This window comes from Poeciliopsis prolifica, unplaced genomic scaffold (assembly GCF_027474105.1).
Source record: "Poeciliopsis prolifica strain line A6 unplaced genomic scaffold, Auburn_PproV2 SCAFFOLD208, whole genome shotgun sequence".
NCBI classification, from domain to species: domain Eukaryota; kingdom Metazoa; phylum Chordata; class Actinopteri; order Cyprinodontiformes; family Poeciliidae; genus Poeciliopsis; species Poeciliopsis prolifica.
The window spans coordinates 80,549-100,879 of record NW_026562583.1 but is presented as its reverse complement, the minus strand read 5'-3'; the positions used below and the strand labels follow the sequence as shown (position 1 = coordinate 100,879).

The 20,331-nt window shown below is 48.9% G+C and overlaps 1 protein-coding gene across 2 annotated transcripts; it reads left to right on the top strand.

The window, feature by feature from the left end:
• Positions 1-6,426: 6,426 nt before the first annotated feature.
• Positions 6,427-19,395, top strand: LOC129356907 (5'-AMP-activated protein kinase subunit gamma-2-like). 2 transcript variants are annotated; one of them, XM_055026447.1, is made up of 14 exons: positions 9,871-10,100; positions 10,194-10,274; positions 12,151-12,199; positions 12,366-12,475; positions 12,714-12,795; positions 12,906-12,964; positions 13,742-13,787; positions 13,857-13,911; positions 14,014-14,140; positions 14,894-15,059; positions 15,137-15,174; positions 15,250-15,396; positions 15,490-15,583; positions 18,053-19,395. In XM_055026447.1, the coding sequence occupies exons 3-14, from the start codon at positions 12,169-12,171 to the stop codon at positions 18,442-18,444; spliced, it is 1,347 nt and encodes a 448-aa protein (XP_054882422.1). In that variant the 5' UTR covers positions 9,871-10,100; positions 10,194-10,274; positions 12,151-12,168; the 3' UTR covers positions 18,445-19,395. The 2 variants fall into 2 exon arrangements, with proteins under 2 accessions (XP_054882423.1, XP_054882422.1); XM_055026448.1 differs by lacking the exons at positions 9,871-10,100; positions 10,194-10,274 and adding an exon at positions 6,427-6,449 and having other exon boundaries at positions 12,667-12,795.
• The last annotated feature ends 936 nt before the right edge of the window (positions 19,396-20,331 follow it).

Genomic DNA, 20,331 nt, shown 5'->3' with positions numbered 1-20,331 from the left:
CGCATGCACTTCCTGCGTCGGATGAAGAGAGCATCCCTCCCGCCCCCCATCCTTCAGACCTTCTACAGAGGGACCACCGAGAGCCAACTGACCAGCTACATCTCCATCTGGTCTGGGAGCTGCAGGGCCTCTGACTGGAAGTCTCTACAGAGGGTGGTGAGGACAGGGGAGAAGATCACGGGGGCTCTGCTCCCCTGCATCAAGGACATCGCAGAGAGGCGCTGCCTATCTCGCGCTCACCAGATCCTCTCCGACCCCACCCACCCCAACCATGGACTGTTTTCCCCCCTGGCGTCTGGAAGAGGTTCTGCAGCATCTTGTGCAGAACAACCAGACTACTGAACAGTTTCTTCCCCCGGGCCATCAGACTGCTTAACGCCACATAACACACCACACACTCACAAACCAAATCACCCCCCATGGACATGGTCAATACATGCACTTTAGTTTAGTTTTTTTCACAACACTGAACCTGTATTTTATTGTATTGTATTGTATTGTATGTATTGTATTGTATTGTATTGTATTGTATTGTATTGTATTTTTTATTGTATTGTATTTTTTGTATTGTATTGTATTGTATTGTATTTATTTATTGTGTAGTTTAAGGTTTTAGCTCTGCTACACTGGTAGCCAAGTAACAACATTTCGTTGTCAAGATTCTCCTTGTGTTTTTTTGTACAATGACAATAAAGGAAGTCTAAGTCTAAGTCTCTAAGAACCCGGCAAAGAACCGACCCGGTACTGAACAACCCGCTGATCCTGTTAATGTGGAAATAAAAAAACTTGACTTTAAAAACCTTCAGAGCCTTAAAACTGATGGAGAACTGATAATGAACTGGACCTATTAGAGAACTAGTTCCTCTTTTTCTGTTTAATGTCTGATAACTTGTATTTATTTTTATTTTTATTTTACTTTTTTATTGTTATAATTCTGTGCCTTAAGCCTTTAAGATGAGACTTCTTGAAAGGCTCAAAATGTTTTATGAAAAAATATACAAAGGGACGGCCATCTTTAACCGGGAGGGACAGCTGGACTGGACTGGACTGGACTGGACTAATCTGCACTGGACTGGACTGGACTAAACTGAACTGGACTCTAAACGACTGGACTGGACTAAACTGGACTGGACTACTAGACTAGACTAAACTGGACTGGATTGGACTAAACTGGACTGGACTGGACTAAACTGGACTGGACTCTAAACGACTGGACTGGACTAAACTGGACTGGACTAAACTGGACTGGACTGGACTGAACTGGACTAGACTAAACTGGACTGGACTCTAAACGACTGGACTGGACTAAACTGGACTGGACTAAACTGGACTGGATTGGACTGGACTAGACTAAACTGCACTGGACTGGACTGGACTCTAAACGACTGGACTGGACTAAACTGGACTGGACTGGACTAAACTGGACTGGACTCTAAACGACTGGACTGGACTAAACTGGACTGGACTGGACTAAACTGGACTGGACTGGACTAAACTGGACTGGACTAAACTGGACTGGATTGGACTGGACTGGACTAGACTAAACTGCACTGGACTGGACTGGACTCTAAACGACTGGACTGGACTAAACTGGACTGGACTGGACTAAACTGGACTGGACTAGACTAAACTGGACTGGACTCTAAACGACTGGACTGGACTAAACTGGACTGGACTGGACTAAACTGGACTGGACTAAACTGGACTGGACTGGATTTGACTAAACTGGACTGGACTGGACTAAACTGGACTGGACTCTAAACAACTGGACTGGACTAAACTGGACTAAACTGGACTGGACTTCTTTCATGTTAGGCTCAGACTTGGTTGATCGTTGTGTCAGAAACCTGGAGGACAACAGGAAGTTGATCTCTGTGGGACTTTTTGTTAAATACAAACTGTGTGGAGGTTCGGCATCATCACGATTCTGATGAGTTCTGATCGGATCAGAACCGGCTCATGGATCTATAGAACTCCAGGCTAAGTTGTGTTCTGCTCTGGGTTTCAGCCGTTAACCATTTGCTGTGTTTGGACCAGTTCTGGTTCTGATCCGGTTCTGCCTCCTGAGAACTGTTTCTTTCTCAGGCTCCAGAACCAACCCGGTCTGAACATTTAGGTTCTGATGCTGGTTCTGATCCTGGTTCTAGAATGACACCAGAACCTGCTTTCAACTGTGAAACTCTGCGGGTCAGAACTGTTTTTTTTTACGACTGGACACACGGGCAGAACCGGTCCAGTTCTCATACAGCTTGCCATGGAAACACTGTTCCCAGGGAGGAGGTGGGCGGAGCCAGCAGCAGAACCTGGAGTCAGCAGGTTCTCAGGTGAGCATCAGGGTGGTGGGCAGAACCCGCCCAGAACCAGAACCTCTGCAGCTCGATTGGCTGACAGTTCACATGTGAGGCAGAGGAACACTGGGTAAGCTTCAGGCTCGGTTCTGATCCAGTTGGGTCTAAGAGGAGCTCTGAGACAGGACACACCTGGACCCAACCGGACCCACGGGGACCAACCGGACCCAACTGGACCCACAGGAACCCAACCAGAACCAATAGGTTCTAGCAGGTTGGTTTGAAGCCGGGAGCGGTTCTGGCTCAGAACAGGAACTGGTTCGGCCGGGACCAGAGGAAGTGGTACCAGAACCGGCAGGGGGAAACTGGGGTTCTGATCCGTAGGTCAGCCGGTTCCGGTCAGCAGTAGAACCGGTCCCGATCAGAACCAGGCGACAGAGCAGCCAGTTTGCCATGGCGGTACTGCGGGCGGTTCCCGATTAACATCTGCTGACCCAGAAGTTCTGATCCGTGGGAACCCGTCTCAGCAGATGTTAATCGAGACCAGCAGGTCACGTGACCGGCGTCCGTCTCTTTGCAGGACCTTCAGCATGTCGTCCCTGGACCCAACTGGAACGGACCGGTACCGGCGCAGGAAGGTAACCATGACAACGACGCTTCAGTGAAAGCCCAGAGGAGACCAGAACCAGAACCAGAACCAGAATCATGTGACCTGGAGCGTAAAGTTAGTTTAGCTGCAGGTTCCTCTGGGCCTCCTGCTCAGGCTCGGTTCTACAGACCGGTTCGGTCCGGCCCTGAACGCATCAGGTCCTCCATTCGGACCGAACCGGTCTGTAGAACCGAGCCTGAGCAGGAGGCCCAGAGGAACCTGCAGCTAAACTAACTTTACGCTCCAGGTCACATGATTCTGGTCATGTAGTCAGGAATCCTGACGCGTTCAGGGCCCTGCAGCATTCAGCTATGTGATGCGTTCAGGGCCTGTTTTTTTTAGATACGTGATGCTTTCAGGGACATGTTTGCAGTCACCGATGTGATGCGTTCAGGGCCCTGGTGTGTTTAAATACGTGATGCGTTCAGGTTTGTTGTGTTTAGATACGTGATACGTTCAGGGCCCTGGTGTTTTAAATACGTGATGCGTTCAGGGCCTGGTGTGTTTAAATACGTGATGCATTCAGGGTTTGTTGTGTTTAGATACGTGATGCGTTCAGGGCCTGGTGTGTTTAGATACGTGATGCGTTCAGGGCCTGTTGTGTTTAGATACGTGATGCGTTCAGGGCCTGGTGTGTTTAGATACGTGATGCGTTCAGGGCCCTGGTGTGTTTAAATACGTGATGCGTTCAGGGCCTGGTGTGTTTAGATACGTGATGCGTTCAGGGCCCTGGTGTGTTTAAATACGTGATGCGTTCAGGGTTTGTTGTGTTTAGATACGTGATGCGTTCAGAGCCCTGCTGCGTTCGGCCTTCAGATTGACGCGTCTTTCCCGTCCACCAGGGGAACCTCTGAGCCGCTCAGTCAGCCCCACCAGGAGGTTCTTCCAGCAGGTTCACTTGAACCGGACCTGCGGTCCAAACATCACCTCCAGCTTCAAGAGGAGTCCGACTCCTCCCAGAACCGTCGTCCCCAACCCGGGGGACCACAGGACTCCCCGCCCAAGGCTCTGCGCAGGTAGCTCACTAGAACCAGAACCTACTGGGTCCAGATAGTTGAGCCAGAACCGACCTGAGGTTCCCCCGGTGTTCAGAATATTCAGCAGGTTCTGGTTTGGTTCTGGTCCAATCGGACCTGTTTGTTTCAGGCTGAGCTTCAGTGGAATCTTCAGGGCCTCCAGGGAGCGGAACCAGCAACCTGTGGCGACCCACTTACTGATTGGACGGAACCACAGAGACAAGGCCAGAGGTGAGTCTGCTGCCCCCCGCTGGCCCGGCCAGGACCAGAACCAAAACCTCCTGGTTCAGAAGCAGCAGTATTTGTCCTGCTGATTCTGGTTCTGCTCAGATGGGTCTGGTAGCGAAGCGGCGCCGCCCCTCCCTCTGGTTTTTGTGTTAACTGGACCCAGTCTGGCCCAGCTGCTGGGTCTGGTTCTTCTCAGGCAGGAAGTGGCTTCTTCTTCTTCTTTTCTTTTATTTGATAGTGAATCTCCTCTTGTCGCAACAGTTGTTCCGGTTCTGGTCCAGTCTGCTTGCCTCTGGGTTCTGATCCAGCCTATTTGTTTCCTCTCAAGAGCCATAGTACTGGGAGAACTGGGAGGAAGATCTCATCAAGGACAACAACCAGCCTCTCTCCAGCGGGTCAGAACTGGGTCAGAACCAGCAGGAGTGGCAGTAGACCAACTTCAACACCCCTGAGTCAAATGATGATGTCATCAGCAGAACTCTGGAGCGTTTAGTGCTGATTCAGCGATTGGATTCAGCTGTTTTGGACCAGGGAGACGTCCAAGAGTCACCGGCCCTCGAGGACCAGGACTGCCCTGGTGTAGACTGATTCCTGCGCTCTGATTGGACGCCGCTGTCCTCCATGAAGCGCCTCGGGGGGCTGATTCTGGGGAGGCGGAGCCAGCAGGGGGACAGCAGGACAGGACAGATGTAGACGCTTCGTGTCTTGCATGAGGATGAAGGTCAGGGTGGGGGACGTGTGGACAGGAAGCCGCTGAGTCGGCGCGCCGAGTCCTGCGGCGTCCTTGACGTCCAACTGCTGCGGGGATGGAGGGACGTCTGAGACAATAACAACCATTTCATGACACCTGTCCACCAGGCCTCCAAAAGGACAGAACCGGGTCAGATTCTAATAGATTCAGATAGGGTCAAAGGTCAGGGAGCTCTCAAGGCAGAAGGACAACTGCTAACAAATAGCTAGCTAGCCTAGCTAGCCGGCTAGCCAGCTAGTCCAGTTGAACGTCCTGGTCAAAGTGCAATAACAGATATTTGACGCATTAATAACCTGGTTCTGGTTCCGGTTCTGGTTCTGGTTCCTTATGATAATATGAGGAGAATAGAGCAGCTATTCATTGCTGAATCGGGCCAAACCGGGCCAAACCGGGCCAAACCGGGCCGCATGGCTTGTGGAAACAGTGCTCCCAGGACACAATCAGAACTTTCCTCTGTAACAGCAGCTAAGGATTATGGGTAATGAAGTTCTGGTGTGAGCAGCAGCAAGAAGCAAAGAAGCAGCTGTTTTCAGATTCCTCTGTGTGTGTGTGTGTGTGTGTTTGTGTGTGTGTGTTGCTAAGCTCCAGCAGTGCATTATGGGTGTCTCTGACCTTTGCTGCCTGTGTGTCAGTAACCACGGCAACAGCCGCTTAAAGGGTCGTTTAGAGAGAGCAGCTGGCTGCACAACCCGGACCGGAACCTGGACCAGCTGGACCCGGACCGGAACCTGGACCAGCTGCACAACCCGGACCGGAACCTGGACCAGCTGGACCCGGACCGGAACCTGGACCAGCTGCACAACCCGGACCGGAACCTGGACCAGCTGGACCCGGACCGGAACCTGGACCAGCTGCACAACCCGGACCGGAACCTGGACCAGCTGGACCCGGACCGGAACCTGGACCAGCTGCACAACCCGGACCGGAACCTGGACCAGCTGGACCCGGACCGGAACGGGTCAATAATGTTTGGATTCGGCAGAGGTCCATTCTGCCCTGAGGTCCAAATTTGGTTCTGATTGATGATGGCTCAGCTTCCCAGAACCTCTAAGGCTTAGAGTCTAAGCGGACCTGGGCAAAGGATTACAACCCAGAATGTTCTGTTTGGCTTTGGCGTCAACAACTAAGAAGAAGAAAGGTTGTGTCCATATTACTGGGAAGTTTAGTGGTAGGAAAAACTGGGCGCATTTCTGTCTCTGAAGGAATCTGTGTTCAGTGAAACTCTCGGTTTTCTGGCTCCATCAGATCTTCAGAGCATCCTGCAGGGGGCGCCAGTTTCCTCATGGTTTGTTGTTGTCCCCTCTGCCCCCAGCCACCTCCTCCCTCAGCCAGGTGGGCGGTTCCACCTGGAGACGTACCTGACGGAGCCACGGCGCCCGGAGGCCAGCAGACGGCGCTCCTACTCCTCCCCTCCTGACGCTGCTCACCTGGCGACCTCCACCTGCAGCCGGCTGCCCCGTCAGGCCCCGCCCCCTCAGGCCCTGCCTCCACCTGCCTCTGCTCACACCTGGAGCCAGGTAAGTAGCTGACATGCTGGATTGTATTCAGCATCTCAGCCCTTACTGGACCCAGGTGACCCAGGTTACCGGTCCAGGGCCGGCTTGACCTGGTCCTGACCTTTGGTCTGTGGCCTCTGTTGGTGACCTGCCCATTCCTGCCCCTCGCTGTGTGTTTTTTTATGTCTCTGATTTGTTCCTGGAGGCGCCACCTCACCTCTGAGGCTATTACCCATAATCCCCCTGTTATTTTAGCTGCTTCCTGTGACGCAATCAGCCACTTTTTCAACAAACTGAAATGTAACCTGGACCATGTGGCTCCATTAGTTTCATAAAAATGTTTTTAAAAAAACAACTGAGCCCTAAAATAAAGAAACTTAAAAGAAATGTCAGGAAAGCAGAAACACAAACTGATAACTTTTGTTCCCAAACAATGTGAACATTTATAAACTCTGCTGTCCAAAAGAATATTTTGCCAAAATAATTATCAGTCACAATAAGTTTTGTTTTCCACCATTGATAACCTGACTAAGCCTGACTTACTGCTGACTCTCTGTGTAGCAAATCATTTCAATTAGAGCAAACATTTCATCTGTTTTTAAACTGATCAATATGTTCATGTTGATGCTCAGCAACAACAAACCAACACCCGCCTCTTGGACCCAACTCTCTTTTTCATTCATTTTATTTTGAATATGACATTTTAATATTCCCCTTTTGAAGACGAGTAAATAGGACCCTGTAATTTTTAATAATTACAGTATCCAACTTACCATTTTTAAGTAAAATTTGATTAAATGAAATACTTTTTTGGTATTTTAGAAAAGTATCAACCAACATACGGAGACACACAGACTCTCAGTCCTGATTGGCTCTGAGTCTTTCATGCAGTGGATCACCAAATCCTGTTAAACAGATTCCAGCCTCTGGTTGGTCCTCCTGCTCTTGTTCTTCAGAGGTTCAGTATGGAAACATGTTCCTCACAGATCCTTCATGTTAACTGTGGCGTCACCCAGGGCTCTATTTTAGGTCCTTTTTAACTTGTAGATGTTGCCGTTTGGTGGATTCATCAGGAACCCTGGAATCAGCTTCCACCATTATGCTGATGATACTCAGCTATACAGTCATTAGCTGGCGACGACCCCCAGCTCATCACTGCACTCTTAATTGTATTTCAGACATAAAGACATGGACGGCACAGAACCAGGACAAAGCAGAAGTTTTAATAATTAGACCATTTTTCATAATTTGTGGTAGTAGAGATGATGAGGAAGACGCTGTTTCCCCAGGTGAAGAAATGAAGAAATGAAGATGTCAGAAACAACAGTCCAAATCCAGGCAGCACAGAAATGAGCACAAGGCTCAAAAACTGCTAGCAACTGGTAACTCAATAGACAAGGCGAGAGGGCAAGACACATGAGACAGATGAGACACACGAGACAGATGAGACACACGAGACAGATGAGACACACGAGACACATGAGACAGATGAGACACATGAGACAGATGAGACACATGAGACACATGAGACAGATGAGACAGATGAGACACACGAGACAGATGAGACACATGAGACAGATGAGACAACAGCACAGGTGGATGAAATACACAGAGGGTAACCAGGAATTGAGACACAGCTGGGAACAATCAAGGGCTGGACAGGAAAACAGAGAAAAAACACTAATCCTGAAATGTTGGACCAGAATGAAATTAGAATTTTAAAATTTGAAACAGCATCTTTAAAACCTTCAAACCAAGTCAGAATCCAGTTCTTCTCGGCTTTAATTCCCTTTAATTCAGCAAATTAAACAAATAGTGAGAACAGCATTTTATCATCATAACCACAGTTTGTCCTGTTCAGTTTTATTGAGGGATCAGACATGGAGATTGAAACATCAGCAATATAAATTTGTCCTCTTTTTTTTCTTATGTGAACATAAAACATGAGAAACAAAAACAAAACAGAAGTGACATAAATAAACAGGAGCATCAACCCGTCCAGCTCTCTTTCCCTGGGACTTTGCTCCCATCACACACAGGCTCAAATTAAAGCCTCTTCAAATACTTATTCATATTTTGCTGAAGGGGTTGCCAAGTTTTATTGAATCACTTTAATTGATTTGCTAATGAGAAGCGTATTGTCTCCAGATGAGAGCCTGACCAGTTCCTCCAGTGGAACCTCTGCTTTTGTCCAGAACATCAACGCCAGCTTTTTTACCAAGATAAGGTTATAAGATAAAGATTGTTGCTGACATTTATTAAACTGAGAAAGCAGAAGAGAAAGTGGGTCCAGCCTCAGCTCTGTATGCAACATCTGATAAAGTTTTAATATGTCGACCAAAATGGGCTCAATTTAGTTGACAGAGTCAGAATGGAGAAGCTTCTTCAACAAGCCGTCTGTCCCACGGTGGGAATGTTAGAATGATTTCATATCGTTTCTCCTCACAGTAACAAGATTAGTGGGAAAAATCATTTAAAAAATCTCTAAAATCTGTTTGCTGAAAGCCAGAAAACTTGGTGAGGATTTTTATTTTTTTCTGCGTTCTTGGTCGGTATCAGGGAAAACCAGGACTGGCCCAAGCCTCCGCGACGCCCTGAACAGCCGCTTAGTTTGCTTACGCCTTGGGCCGGCCCACTTCTAAACCGTATTTTAAAAAGGAGGATGACTCAGACCTTTTGGTTTCCTTTACAAACGTCTGACAGGTCAACTGATTTGCCTGAATCGCACCTGGAACAGTTTCTGGTTTGACTCTCTGGGAAATGAACCAGAACCAGAACCAGACCGGTCCATCCTGCGACTATTTATCAAACAGTAAAGGTTCTTCTGTTCAAACTGTCAAAGAAGTTCTAGTCTGGTTCTGGTCCAAAATGTGCAGAGTGAGCCCAGAACACGGCCCTGCTGTAGCGGGTTCTGTTCTGACCGGAGCGGCCGTTCAGCGAGGAAGAAGCCAGACCGACGGAGGGACGAAGTCTGAGGAGTGGCCATCGTTACACTTAGAGGAAGAACGAGGAACCTTTCACCATCCTTACTGTGAAATGTGGGAGTGCGGCATCATGCTGCGGGCCCGTTTGCTGCAGGAGGACCTGGTGGGCTTAATGGACCAGTTAAAGTTTGGGAACAGGTTGGTCTTCCACAGCCTCAGCTTTCAGCTGATGGTCTGGAGACACTGATGTATGATCTGAAAGGGCAGATATCCATCATGAGGCGGACTGGATCGGACCAGAACCTCGGAGAAGCTTGAGGAAGGAAACCCAAAAGGTTTGATCCAAACGGTTACAGGCGGTTATCAATGGAATGGAAACTTCTACTTTCAATTAAAAGAAAGTTACTGAACCCCACCTACAATATTCATTAGAAACGTTCTGCTTTTATTTTCATCGCCTTCACCGGAAGTTGGTTAGACCAGCTTTTTACTTTCACCGAGAGCAGCAAGCCCTTCTCGAAACTAGCCGAACGTTGCCGAGAGCAGGCGGAGGAGTCCGAGCGCTCAGCGGGCTCTTCCACCCGGACTTGCATCCAAGATGGAGCCCTGAAGAGCTCCGGTCCTGAAGACTGTCCTCTGAAGACTGTCCTCTGAAGACTGTCCTCTGAAGACAAGCTGCTCCATCTCCCAATAAAAGCCCTGAGGCTGAAGAAGCCGCTCGGAGCAGTTCATGAACGGAGCCTGACCGGTAGGTGCTAGCTGTGGGCTCATCGTTTCCCAGATTCCCCTTGAAAAGTCTGCCATTTTAGCTCAAACACCGTCATTATCTATTTCGTTGAAGTCCCTGGAGAGTGAGACCGGGTGACGTCAGAGCGGACCCGGTTCTGAAGGCATCGGCTGCGGTTTCATCACCGAACCACCGGTAAACACCGAGACGGGATTACCTGGAGACCAGACGATGCACAACACCAGGATGCTGTATGATGCTGCGTACGACCGCAGAGGCAGGGGCGCCGCCAGGAATCGTGGGCCCCAGGACAAAACATTGAATTGGCCCCCTTGCGCAGCTTGTGTTACAATACAAGTCAATTTAGCCATGAAAAGCTTTATCATCGTAAAGGCTCGCAACAGCCTTGCTTTCTGTGTCCAAAACTGATACGAGCTCAATATTAACTGCTCGGGAATTTTACATGCAACTGTCTGCATACTAAATGCAAATAGGTTGCTTCATTTTTTTTATTAGCAGTTTTAGCTCATTGAAATGTCTCCCCACCAGCAAGTCACAGGCCATGTGCAAAATATCCAAGCCATCCACACTTCTCAAAAAATGCTGTTATTGTATTTTGTCCAAACTGCAGAATATAATTTTAATAAAAACGTTTTTTCCACATTAGTTAAAGCTGTCACCATGTCGTGACAAATAATCTGTGAACAGATCAATCTCCTCCCTCAGCTGCTGCTCGGCACCAATCTGACCAAAAGCTGCCAGTCAGAACCAGGAGAGCAGCGTTACTGCTGCCAATCAATTCACTCACTCAGTGTGATAAAGACTGAATTTCTGTAAGTCATAAATAAATTGTTTTTGTTGTGTAACAGTAAAGCGAGTATAGACAGGGAAAATCCCTACAGATTCCCTGGAATGTTGCCAACTGGTGTTGCTCACCTTTTTTTACTGGGACAGGGGTCAAAGGTTAGGGTTAGAGCTGCTGCTGATTGACTCATCTGTTGTTAAGTGTGGTAACAGGGACAAGTTAAATATAAGTTGTAAAATTATTTACTTCATTGACTAAATGCTAGTGAACTGGAGGCTAACAGTCTGTGGCTAAGCTAACTATGCTGAATGGTTGATAATCTCATGCAGTCTTCTCACCTCTCAGAGAAAAACTGGGCTATAATTTGACGCTCTTTCTTCTTCTCTATGTTTTTTTGAAAACCTGAATGTTATTTTTGCCAGCAGCTCAGAAACAGTCGCAGCTCTGGAACCGTTTCCTGCAGATCCAGGAAGTTCAGGGCAAATATGGATGTGTGCTTTTTTTGTCTGGGAGTGGGAACATTTCATTTTTACTGATAAAAGAATTTTAAAAACACTATATGATTCATTTAGTAATTTTTCTTGTCAGAGGCCCCTGTCAGTCAAGGGCCCTTGGATTGTCTTAACTGTCCCCCTTCTGTGGCGCCCCTGCACACAGGAACTGGTCAGTTAGTGGTGGTTAACTGGTCAGTTAGTGGTGGTTAACTGGTCAGTTAGTGGTGGCTAACTGGTCAGTTAGTGGTGGCTAACTGGTCAGTTAGTGGTGGTTAACTGGTCAGTTAGTGGTGGTTCTAATGGGGAACTCTGGTTCTCAGGCTCATTTCACTGTCTGTTTCACTGTCTGACCCTCCAGTCCCACGCTCTAATAATCCCTGAACTGTGACTCGCCAGCACTGACAAGGAAACTCCATGAATGCAGAGAGAAAGAGGAAGTTCAGATTTATAGGGGAGCAGCAAAAGCGAAGGAGGCGGATTAGCAGAGCTAGCTGATGGACGCATGCGGCACATGTTGCTGTGGACTTAGATACTGAGCTGCTAGCAGGTCATAGCAAACCTGACATCATCAAACACCTGCTGTCTTCAGTCAGAGGCCTCTTCACATTCGTTGGCACACTGACTGCTACTGGAGATCCTTCCAGCACGGATCTGAGTTCTGTCAACATGTAAAGTTTCCCTTGGGATGAAGAGAGTAGCAGGAAGTGATGCAGGCAGCGTCTTAAAGATGGTTTATTGGGAAGATGCCTCACTCTGTCTGTTTTCCGTCCAGGTGGAGGTCGCCGGCGGCATGTGGGATCAGACGGATCCCGGAGATTCCGGTAAGGATCCTCTCGCTCTCGCCTCTCCGGTTCTGGCCCGGTTCTGGGATGTTGTCATGAAAACAGACAGCTCAGAAGCAGAACCAGCCGACTAGAGAGTTGAAAGAGCAGCAGCGATAATAATAAGAGGACCGGTTCTGACCCGCGGTTCTGCTCTGTGGTCCAGGGTCCGAGGAGTCGGAGCGAGACATCTACATGCGCTTCATGAAGTGCCACAAGTGTTACGACATCGTTCCCACCAGCTCCAAACTGGTGGTGTTCGACACAACGCTGCAGGTGAGACCAGAACCACGGGGTTCTGATGGGTTCTGTTGCAACTGCAGCTGTGTTCATTACTGAGGTTGGTTTTAATCCGCCTCATGGTTCAGATACCAGACCTCCCAGCCCTTCTGGGTCGGCCCGGTTCTGATCCGTGGGCCCTTCTGGGTGCCCAGTTCTGATCCGTGGGCCCTTCTGGGTCGGCCCAGTTCTGATCCGTGGGCCCTTCTGGGTCGGCCCGGCATTGTCCTTGCAGGTGAAGAAGGCCTTCTTTGCATTGGTGGCTAATGGGGTGAGAGCCGCTCCTCTGTGGGAGAGTAAGAAGCAAAGCTTTGTGGGTAAGTGCCCTGCTTCCTGTTGAACCTTCACAATAAAAGCCTGACACATGTCTCACCTGATGGAGATGATGATGATGATGATGATGATGATGATGATGATATTGTTCCAGGAATGTTGACCATCACAGACTTCATCAACATCCTGACCAGATACTATAAATCCCCCATGGTAACACACACCACACACACACACACACACACACACACACACACACACACACACACACACACACACACACACACACACTTACACACACCCACACACACACACACACACACACACACACACTCACACACTCACACACATACACACACACACACACACACACACTCACACACACACACACACACACACACACACACACACTCACACACTCACACACATACACACACACACACACACACACACACACACACACTCACACACATACACACACACACACACTTACACACACACCAACACACACACACCAACACACACTCACACACACACTCACTCACACACACACCAACACACACTCACACACACACTCACTCACACACACACACACACTTACACACACTCACACACATACACACACACACCAACACACACACACACACCAACACACACACACCACCAACACACACACACCAACACACACACACACACACACACACACCAACACTTACACACACACACTCACCTGTCCCTGTGTTGAAAAGGTGTTTTGTTGTCATAGCAACAGCTTATTAAATCACCTGTGATCTGATTGGTTGTTGGAGCTGCAGGTATCAGGATTCGTCTGCTGAAGGTTTCTGTGGAACCTGAAACCAGACGGGTTCTGCTGACCTCTGACCCCTCCTATTGCAACTGAACCTCTGTGAGGCGTCAGCTGCTCTGCGTCGTTGCTGCCGTCTCAGTGTGTTTGTTCCCAGGTGTGTCTCTCAGTGTGTGTGTGTCCAGGTGCAGATCTATGAGCTGGAGGAGCATAAGATCGAGACGTGGAGAGGTGAGAGCCGACCGAGCCGGAAGCATCTGGAAAAGCCCAGAGAGTAACGTCTGCCCTCCATGTTCACAGAGCTGTACCTGCAGGAGACCTTCAAACCTCTGGTGCACATCTCACCTGACGCCAGGTAGATTCATCAGGTCATCCAGACGACATGGAGGTTCTGCTGGAGCGCAGGTCAGACCAGAGTTCCTCCAGGACAGCAGCTGTTGATTGTGTCTCTGTCCAGCGTGTTCGAAGCGGTCCACTCCCTGATAAAGAACAAGATCCACCGGCTTCCTGTCATCGATCCCATCAGTGGCAACGCTCTCTACATCCTGACTCACAAGCGGATCCTGAAGTTCCTGCAGCTCTTTGTGAGTCTGGGGGCGAGCTGGGGGGAGGGGGGGGCGCAAGCTGGGGGGGAGGGGGAGCTGGGGGGGAGGGAGGGAGCTGGGGGGGAGGGGGAGCTGGGGGGAGGGGGGGGGGAGCGGGGGGGGAAGGGGGGAGGGGGTGAGCTGGGGGGGAGGGGGTGAGCTGGGGGGGTGAGCAGACTCTGTTCCCTCCATATTTAGCAAGGTTCTGAACAAAGTACTGTTAAGGTCCAGTTGGCAGAGAGACGGTTCTTTATGCTGCTTGGTTGTTCTGTCCTCAGTGCTTCCAGTTAGCCTTCCTGGTTCTACTGGTCAACCTCCAGTTAATTTAGCATCTCTATCTTGTTGCTGCTACGCAGCATTTTTCTGTTTGGTACTCTGCTTCTTGCTGCTGCATGGTTTCCCTGAGTGTTTTATAAGCCTGGCGGGTCACCAGGCTTGACTTGTGCCCCCACCAGGCTTAGCGTTGCTTATTTACTTGAGTGAAATGTTTGCATTTGTTCAGGGGTGAAGGGAAACCTTTCAATAACACATAATTATCACATGGTATTTTCAAATTTTCTGTTAACTTGAAACATTTTTAAACTAGAAAACCCGACGGGCCGCTGGATGATTGACTGCTTCAGCAGCTTTTCTGGGGGAAACCTTGCTGTTGGTACACTGTACCTCGTCTCCAACTATATCTTCTTTTCTTGTGAAGACGTGACTTTACACCTTCAGAGCTTGGCTCTTGACCTTTACCCCCCACTGCCTCAGGTGTGTGAGATGCCCATGCCGGCCTTCATGAAGCAGACACTGGAGGAACTCGGGGTGGGAACGTACTCCAACATCGCCTACATCCACCCCGACACACCGCTCATCATGGCCCTGTCTGTGTTCACACACCGCCGCGTCTCTGCGCTGCCCGTCGTGGATCATAGCGGTAAGCAGCTGTTTCCGTCGTCCTGTTAAGTTGGTTTCTGAGAGATTCTGATGAGATGGGATCCTGTCCGCCTACAGGGAAGGTGGTGGACATCTACTCCAAGTTTGATGTGATTGTGAGTATTTTCATCCTCTGCTGGTTCTGGAGAAGTTGTCCGATTTCTGAAGAATGGACTGTGGTGTTTGTGCAGAACCTGGCAGCTGAGAAGACCTACAACAATCTGGATGTGACGGTCACCCAGGCTCTAAGACACAGATCGCAGTACTTTGAAGGTGTCATGAAGTGCAACAAGCTGGAAACACTGGAGACCATCGTGGACCGGATCGTGAAGGCTGAGGTACCAGGATGCAGAAGGGGTCAAAACGCTTTTCATTGTGAAAGGTGCTGCAAAGACCCAAATCCGGTTGATTTTGAGTCTTTGTGTTTGCAGGTCCACAGGCTGGTCGTGGTTGACGATGAGTCTCGTATCATTGGCATCGTGTCGCTGTCGGACATCTTGCAGGCTCTGGTTCTGATGCCTGCTGGTACGAACCTTACTTACCTTCAGCCTGTCAGTAGATCCTTCAGGATCTGGTGATCTGGGTTTCTGTCTGCAGAACTTCTCAGTGGAGACTGGGTTTCCCCCAGTGCATTATAAGCCTGGCGGCCCGCCAGCTGTACTAGCCCCTCTGCCAGGCCAAGAGTTGCTTGTTTTGATTTTAGAAAAATTAATAATCAAACAAAAATGTTTTTTTTAAAACTGATTTAAACCATTATGAAAGAGTCTCTGTTGCTCAGGGCATTTCACTGGTGGAACAAATTTATTCTGAAAAGATAAGTTTATAGTTGACGCATTTAAAACCGGACCGACCGCCTCGCGATGCGGCTGGATGACGTTCACCCGCCTCCTTTCACTCAAACTGGACACAGGCTGACTGTATGGATATTTACGTCGACCCCTGTGAGGAATCGGGATTCTTTGCAGTAGCCGCCAAAAGGTCAAAGTTCAAACCCACCACAGTAGCTCTGCTTGTGCAGCTCTATAACTTGTAGTTGTGCTTCCAGATGTGCGCGGTGAGGAAGCAGTGAGAATGATTTATCGTTGTGAACTAAGAATTATATGCGGTGTTTCCATCTCAACTCGCTGCCCAGTGGTGGCGCTGTCTGCCCTGTAAAGTTGATGTCATTGTTCCTGGATGGTCGCAGCGTTAGCGGCTAACGAACAGCGTTAGCGGCTAACGAACAGCGTTAGCGGCTAACGAACAGCGTTAGCGGCTAACGAACAGCGTTAGCGGCTAACGAACAGCGTTAGCGGCTAACGAACAGCGTTAGCCGGTGAGGAGCTTTGCACTGGTTTTATATTATTTCATTATTATTTATACCTTTTTCTAGTTACACGATGCATCAAACCATATCTAATGCTTTGTCCACTTAGTTAATTCGTGCAGAGATCCATCGCATGAACCCGACCAACCAGAACAGTTTCTGTGGCTCGAGTTAAAACTCAAGACAGAAATGTTAGAGCTGCTAAAGTCACATTAGCAGCTCATTGAATTAAATCTGTTGCTCATCCTGCAGGGCCGGTCCAAGGCTGCATGAGGCCCGGGGCAGAACCTGACTGTTGGGGCAGAACCTGACTGTTGGGGCAAAACCTGACTGTTGGGGCAGAACCTGACTGTTGGGGCAGAACCTGACTGTTGGGGAAGAACCTGACTGTTGGGGCAGAACCTGACTGTGGGCAGAACCTGACTGTTGGGGCAGAACCTGACTGTGGGGCAGAACCTGACTGTTGGGGCAGAACCTGACTGTTGGGGCAGAACCTGACTGTTGGGGCAGAACCTGACTGTGGGGCAGAACCTGACTGTTGGGGCAGAACCTGACTGTTGGGGCAGAACCTGACTGTGGGGCAGAACCTGACTGGGCAGAACCTGACTGTTGGGGCAGAACCTGACTGGGGCAGAACCTGACTGTTGGGGCAGAACCTGACTGTTGGGGCAGAACCTGACTGTTGGGGCAGAACCTGACTGTTGGGGCAGAACCTGACTGTGGGGCAGAACCTGACTGGGGCAGAACCTGACTGTTGGGGCAGAACCTGACTGGGGCAGAACCTGACTGTTGGGGCAGAACCTGACTGTTGGGGCAGAACCTGACTGTTGGGGCAGAACCTGACTGTTGGGGCAGAACCTGACTGTGGGGCAGAAACCTGACTGTTGGGGCAGAACCTGACTGGGGCAGAACCTGACTGTTGGGGCAGAACCTGACTGTTGGGGCAGAACCTGACTGTGGGGCAGAACCTGAGTGTTGGGGCAGAACCTGACTGTTGGGCAGAACCTGACTGTTGGGGCAGAACCTGACTGTGGGGCAGAACCTGACTGTGGGGCAGAACCTGACTGTTGGGCCCTCTTGCTGCTAAAACATCAGAACCTCTAGCAGCTTCTGTTGGATTTAATCTGGGAGATTAAAGTAGATTAACTGGCCAACCTGAAAACTATCAGCTCTAATTACAGTTTATTAATTTATATTTGTCAACAAACTCAGCATCAGGTTGTTGCTGTGGTAACAAAACAGTTTGAACTTTTACAAAGTAAACTTAGCAGCTCCTTAAAGTTAAATATTAATCAATTTAAACATTTTTACCCTGAAACCATTAAATCAAATTCAGCAGCATTGATCAATAAATAAATGATCATTTATGGCCCCTGAAGCCCTGGGGGCCCGACGGAGCCGCTGCCTTCATGTGGGTTCAACAAAAAAGCAAATTATTGATAAATTATTGATATTCATGTTAATTGTATTTTTTGATTGTTTTCAGACTAATATGTTTTCCAGAAACGTTTCATTACCCTGTAATATTTTACATTTCCTGACTACTGAACGTCTTTCAATAGAAAACATGGTGGACGCCTCGGCGCCGCCACCGCCGGGCTGAGCGGGTTCACTCCCTCTCAGCAGAACCAGAACCAGAACCAAAGGTCTTACAACCAACTGGCCCCTCATCCTCTGTCTGTTTCCAGGACTGGGGAGGAAGGAGTCCATCACCTCCCAACCAGAACCCCTGGACCCAGCGGACCAGGAACCAACAGCTCCAGATGGGTCGGACCAGGTCCCGGTTCTGGAGCTGGAGGCAGAAAGCATCCTGGGACCGGGAGGCGAGCCAGGGACAGAAACCCAAACAGATAACAATCAGGACCAGGACCAGGAAAAGAACCAAGACCAGGACCAGGACCAGGAAAAGAACCAAGACCAGGACCAGGACCAGAACCAGGATCAGGATCAGGATCAGGATCACAACCAGGTACCAGAAACCGAACTGGACCTGGATCCCCAAGGAGCCACAGAGGAAGCTCCTGAGAGCGGCCAGCAGGGGGAGCCAGAGGAGGAGGAAGAGGAGGAGGAGGGGAAGTGACATCATCACAGTGCTTCACCCTGGACTCTGACCACAGAAGAAGAATCAGGACAGGGTGGATCGTGATTGGACTGCTGCTCAGGTGGGCGGCGCCAGACGAACATGCTGGGGCCAATCAGAAGAAGGTTCTGGTTCTGCCTGCTGGGTTCTGGAGGAGCTTCAGGAAGATCAGTTGCAACGGATTGGTCCTCTACCCCCTCCTGGTGGAAGTTTGTCACTGCAGCCTCATAACAGCCATGAAGCTCGACCAGAACCAGAACCGGGTCACCCTGAACATCTGGACCTTCTGTTGGTAGAGAAACATTTGAACGAGTCAATCACTGTTGAGCTGCTGCATCATTTCCTGTTTCACAGCCAATCACATGTCATTACTTTGGTGGAAATGATTTTATTCTGGAAAGTCTTGTTTCTACTTCCTGCTGTACTGTCAGGGGGCGGGGCCTCGGAGTTTGGACCAATCAGATGAGAGAATATTTAACTTTATATATTCATATTTTACTGTTCCCATAGAGATGGAGAAATGTACCATTTAACAGCTGTGATGTCATCATGGTGTGTCTGTGACATCACAGTTTCCATCGTGAGTCGATTTGCTGCTTCTGTGAAAACCAATTAAAACTGCTGATCTGAGATCTGCCAGCCTGGTTTTACTGGTCGTACTGGGAGCTTTATGTGACAGTAATGACAGGATGGATGGCTGCATGTGTAGCATCCACTGGTCCAACTGGTCCAACTGGTCCAACTGGAACAGTGAGGAGTTTGAGGGAGCTAGCTTTAGCTTAGGAAACCTTCATCCCGTCTGTCAACTCTGACCTCATGACCAGAACATACTGGGTCTAACCCAGTGACATCAGAGGAGGCAGGTGAGCCTCATCTGTCTTCATGGAAAAATCACTAATATGGCTATTTTCACCCTGTGGTTTGTACAATAAACTATTTATTTTTCTTGTGGGCTTAACCAATTCTGATCATTTTTTTCTTCAATTTTTTTTTTGCAATTTTTCATTCAAATGCTCAGAAGTGAATCCAGTGAGGCAGCAGGAAGCCGAGTCTCAGCTGGATGATCAACCTCTGGCTCAGCGCGCTGGCAGACCTTCAGTCCTCCTGTCTGTATGCCACCAATAAAACCCTGACGTTTAATCTGAGATGATGTTCCATCATTTAGCTCATCTATATAATTTACAGTGTTTGTTGCCACCAACTGTGTGTGTAACATGTTTCATGCTGAGCAGCGATCAGAAACCAGGGAACAGACTGGAGGTGAGGCAGGCAGTTCTCTGGCCTCCTGGCAGGGGGCGCTCATGATCCCAGACACTGAGACTCCACACTGCAGAGGAAGAGACAGCAACAGCGAGCTAGCCATACAGTGAAAACCCTTCCTAGAGGTAAAAATATGTCAGATCTTAAAAGAAAATAAAAACTGGAGTCCACGGATAATATAGGAAATAGCGCCCCCTTCACTTCCGGAGTGCAATGGTCCCATTTCCATATAAGGTAAGAGACTGACAGCGGTCCGTCCCGCCCCTTCCTGTTGCAGGAAGTGACTCAGAGTATAAAGAATAGAGGCCTCATGGACCGCGGCCATCTTGGAGGTCGACTGCTCCATTCAGCCTTATATGTTTGACAGGTGCAATGACGCATCAGCGCATTTAATCATTATAACTCACTAAACAGGTTTTCACTATTTTTTGAGTGAGCCTTATTAAAACAGTTATAGCTACATTCACAAGGACACTATATTTTTTATATTTTTGAATTGACTGATGCATCGTTCAGCATATTTACATATTCTTCGTGGGATAACAGAATAGATTCGGAATATAATATTTTGATATTGATGTATGATGAGCATTTTATAAAGCACACAACCTGTCAAAAGATTTTAAG

What these genes read in the sequence shown, in the direction of transcription:
- LOC129356907 (XM_055026447.1), top strand. Translation starts at nt 12,169, where the DNA reads ATGTGGGATCAGACGGATCCCGGAGATTCCG. An exon ending in TAAGAAGCAAAGCTTTGTGG is followed by an intron (nt 12,796 to 12,905) that starts GTAAGTGCCCTG and finishes ATATTGTTCCAG; the next exon opens with GAATGTTGACCATCACAGAC. An exon ending in TAAGATCGAGACGTGGAGAG is followed by an intron (nt 13,788 to 13,856) that starts GTGAGAGCCGAC and finishes CCATGTTCACAG; the next exon opens with AGCTGTACCTGCAGGAGACC.